At 63.9% G+C, this 4081-nt stretch overlaps 2 protein-coding genes across 2 annotated transcripts in view; one reads left to right on the top strand and one right to left on the bottom strand.

Annotated features, from left to right (window-relative positions):
* The window catches only part of LOC106899831 (upstream stimulatory factor 1-like), a 9925-nt gene extending 9353 nt beyond the window's left edge, over positions 1–572 (top strand). The window contains exon 8 of the mRNA XM_014961757.1: positions 436–572. Coding sequence (XP_014817243.1) covers positions 436–572 — 137 coding nt within the window. The remainder of the gene's footprint in view (positions 1–435) is intronic.
* Positions 573–669: 97 nt separating this feature from the next.
* KCNJ10 (potassium channel, inwardly rectifying subfamily J, member 10) lies at positions 670–2177 on the bottom strand. The gene has a single exon (XM_014961754.1). It carries the CDS (start codon positions 2164–2166, stop codon positions 1024–1026), a length of 1143 nt encoding a protein of 380 aa, XP_014817240.1. The 5' UTR covers positions 2167–2177; the 3' UTR covers positions 670–1023.
* Between the last annotated feature and the right edge of the window lie 1904 nt (positions 2178–4081).

Genomic DNA, 4081 nt, shown 5'->3' with positions numbered 1-4081 from the left:
GATGGGGGGGGCCTGGGGAGGGGTCTGCACCCCCCTCCTGAGCCGCTCCAGGGATTTGGGGGGGGTCTCAGGAGGTCGGAGCCTCCCCAGCCCACACGTGCAGCGAGCGGACTCGGGTCTCAGCCTGGGGTGGCTCCCAGTGGGCAAGAAGCGGTGGCCCCGGTTGTCCCCAGGGGTGGGAGGTGGCCGTGTGTGTCCCCCCACCCCGGGGACAGCACCCCCCCACAGGGGGGCCGGGGGTCTCTGGCTGGGGTCAGCAGAGCGTTAGGGGAGGGGGGACGGGGAAGGTCCCGTCCCCAGAGGGTTGGGACAGGGGGTGACACCCCACCGGTGGGTGGGCGAGCACCCGCAGGGTCTCCAGGGAGTGAGGTGGCCCAGGGTGACGGGACAGGAGGAAGAGCCAGTGGCCTCTCTGAGGGCTGGTGGCACTTCCAGGGGTTGGTGGCATCTCCAGCAGTGGTGGCATCTCCGGGGCTGGTGACATCTCTGGGGCTGGTGGTACTTCCAGCAGTGGTGGTATCTCCAGGGCCTGGCGGCATCTCCAGCAGTGGTGGTATCTCCAGGTCTGGTGACATTTCCGGGGGTTGGTGGCACCTCCAGGGGCTGGTGGCACCTCCAGGGCTGGTGGCACCTCCAGGGGCTAGTGGCATCTCCAGGGCTGGTGGCATCTCCAGCAGTGGTGGCACCTCCGAGGGCTGGTGGTACTTCCAGCAGTGGTGGCACCTCCAGGGGTTGGTGGCATCTCCAGCAGTGGTGGTATCTCCAGGGCTGGTGACATCTCCGGGGTTGGTGGCACCTCCAGGGGTTGGTGGCATCTCCAGCAGTGGTGGTATCTCCAGGGCTGGTGACATCTCTGGGCTTGGTGGCACCTCCAGGGGTTGGTGGCACCTCCAGCAGTGGTGGTATCTCCAGGGCTGGTGACATCTCCGGGCTTGGTGGCATCTCCAGCAGCGGTGTCACCTCCAGGGCCGGTGTCACCCCCGGGCGCGGTGTCCCCCGCGGCGCTGTCGTGGCGGCGGGGGCTCAGACGTTGCTGATGCGCACGCTGAGGGGGGCCCCCTCCCGCTCCCGCTCGGCCGCCTCCCGCAGGGACTCCTCCAGCTTCACCTTCTCGGGGTCCCCGAACCGCACGGTCTCGTGGAGGCAACAGGGCGCCGCCACCTTCACCACCCGGTCGAAGAGGCTGAAGTCGGCCACGTACTTGCCGCTGGCCGAGAGGGAGATGGCCGGGGTGAACTCGTAGCCCCAGAGGATCTCCTCGGGCAGGTAGGAGGTGCGCACTTGGCACGTGGCGCTGGTGGACTCCACGGTGCCGCTGAGGATGACCACCAGCTCGAAGTCGCCTTCGCCCGTCCGGAGGGCCATGTCCCGGAAGGGGCTGGTGTCGTCCACCACGTGGTAGAAGGTGAGGGGCAGGATGAGGAAGGGGCTGTCGGAGGAGGTGTCCACCTGGAAGTCCACGTTGACCTGGTTGAGGCGGACGCTCTCGCCCTCCTTGGTGAGGTGGGTCTGGAGGAGCTTGCCCGTCACCTGGCAGCCGATGAGGAGGCTCTTGCGCATGTTGGCCACGCGGATCATCAGGCAGGTCTTGCCGTTGTGCTGGGCCACCACCGCGTTCTGGCTGAACTTGATGGTCTCGGCCCGTTTCTTGGGCCGGGCGATCTTGGCCAGGAAGGTGCCGGTGATGAAGATCTCCATGATGGTGGTGAGGACCAGCTGGGTGATGAGCAGGACGATGGCGAGGGGACACTCCTCGCTGATGTAGCGGAAGCCGTAGCCGATGGTGGTCTGGGACTCCAGGGAGAAGAGGAAGGCGCCGGTGAGGGTGTGCACCTGCATGACGCACGGCGTGTGGTTGGCCGGCGGGTCGAACTCCAGCAGGTCCCCGTGGACCACGGCCACCAGGTACCAGATGACGCCGAAGGCGAACCAGGTGCCGGCGAAGGTGGCAGAGAAGAGGATGAGCTTGTAGCGCCATTGCATGTCGATGAAGGTGGTCCAGAGGTCCTTGAGGTACAGGAAGCGCTTGTCGGCGATGTGCTCCATCCGCACGTTGCTGCGGCCATCCTTGGTCAACACCCGGCGCCGGCGCAGCCCCGAGCCCATCAGCGGGCGGCTGTCGGTCTGCGTGGTCTGGCTGTAGTACACCTTGGTGGCCGACGTCATCTGGAAGGGGTTGTGACGGGAGGGGAGGTGAGGGGGGGGGAAGCTGCCTGGGAGAGGGGGGTCCTGGTGTTGGGAGGGGTGTTGAGTGGGTTGGGTGGAGGGATGGAGAAGGTGGAGAGAGAGAGAGGGAGGAAGGGATGGAGGAGAGGGAGGGATGGGAAGAGAGATGGAGAAGGATGGATGGATGGATGGATGGATGGATGGATGGATGGATGGATGGAGAGTGATGGAGGAGAGGGATGGAGAGGAGGGATGGAGAGATAGATGGGAAGAGAGATGGAGAAGGATGGATGGATGGATGGATGGATGGATGGATGGATGGATGGATGGAGAGTGATGGAGGAGAGGGATGGAGAGGAGGGATGGAGAGATAGATGGGAAGAGAGATGGAGAAGGATGGATGGATGGATGGATGGATGGATGGATGGATGGATGGATGGAGAGTGATGGAGGAGAGGGATGGAGAGGAGGGATGGAGAGATAGATGGGAAGAGAGATGGAGAAGGATGGATGGATGGATGGATGGATGGATGGATGGAGGGATGGAGGGATGGATGGAGGGATGGAGGGATGGATAGATGGATGGATGGATGGAGAGTGACGGAGGAGACGGATGGAGAGGATGGATGGAGAGATAGATGGGAAGAGAGATGGAGAAGGATGGATGGATGAAGAGGGATGGAAGAGAAGGATGGAGAGGATGGATGGAGAGGAGGGATAGATGGGAAGAGGGATGGAGAAGAAGGACCAATGGATGGATGAAGAGGGTGGGAGAAGATTGATGGATGGAGAGGATGGACAGAGCAGATAGATGATGGATGGAAGGACAATGGATGGATGGATGATGGTAAGAAAGTGGGTGGATGGAGCTGAGGGGGCGGTAGGTGGAGAGGAAGGATGTGGGGGGACAGGGACCTCTCCCCCCTACCCCTCCTTGGCGGAGGGATCCATCCATCATCCGTCCGTCTGTCCGTCCCCTGGCAGCCCCCCAACCACCCCCATGGAGAGGACCCAAGCGTTGAGGGGGCAGAGGAAGGGGGATGAATGGGAGGTGACAAGGGGACGGGATGGGGACGGGGGACGGAAACGCGCCAATGGCGCGTTTCCGTCCCCCGTCCCCATCCCCGGTCGCCGCCGCCGCCACAAAAAAAAGTCCTTTCAGCCCCCGCCAACCCTTGGCCACGACGTGGCTTCCGCCATGGATGCCAACTGGGGACACCAGGGAACACCAGGGGACACCCTGGGGGGTCTCCTTGGAGCTTGGTGGCCAAAGGCCGTTGAGGGGACACACACACGACGCATGGGGACACCGGTGAGAGGCGGAGAGGACAGTGACACCACCCTGTCCCCCCCCTACAAGCCATCGTGTCCCCCGTTGTGTCCCCAGGGACACCAGGTCCTCCAGAGTCACCCTGTGTGTCCTGGAGCTACTGGGGGTCCCCAGAGACACCCCGTGTCCCCAGTATCCCCCGTTGTGTCCCCAGGGGACACCAGGTCCTCCAGAGTCACCCTGAGTGTCCTGGAGCTACTGTGGGTCCCCAGAGACACCCAGTGTCCCCAAGGTCCCCCATGTGTCCCCAAAGCCACCGTGTCCCCTGGGTCCCCATGTGTCCTGGAGCTGCTGGGGGTCCCCAGAGACACCCCATGTCCCCAATGTCCCCCGTTGTGTCCCCAAGGGACACCAGGTCCTCCAGAGTCACCCTCTGTGTCCTGGAGCTACTGGGGATCCCCAGAGACACCCCGTGTCCCCAAAGCCACCATGTCCCCTGGGTCCCCATGTGTCCCCCAAAGCCACCGTGTCCCCTGGGTCCCCATGGTTCCTGGAGCTACTGGGGGTCCCCAGAGACACCGTGTGTCCCCACCACCATGTCCCCTGGGTCCCCATGTGTCCCCCAAAGCCACCGTGTCCCCTGGG

The sequence above is a fragment of the Calidris pugnax genome, unplaced genomic scaffold, assembly GCF_001431845.1.
Source record: "Calidris pugnax isolate Ruff unplaced genomic scaffold, ASM143184v1 scaffold871, whole genome shotgun sequence".
Taxonomy (NCBI): domain Eukaryota; kingdom Metazoa; phylum Chordata; class Aves; order Charadriiformes; family Scolopacidae; genus Calidris; species Calidris pugnax.
The sequence above is the reverse complement of the archived record's forward strand: the minus strand, read 5'-3'. Positions and strand labels throughout refer to the sequence as shown.

What these genes read in the sequence shown, in the direction of transcription:
- KCNJ10 (XM_014961754.1), bottom strand. Translation starts at nt 2,166, where the DNA reads ATGACGTCGGCCACCAAGGTGTACTACAGCCAGACCACGCAGACCGAC.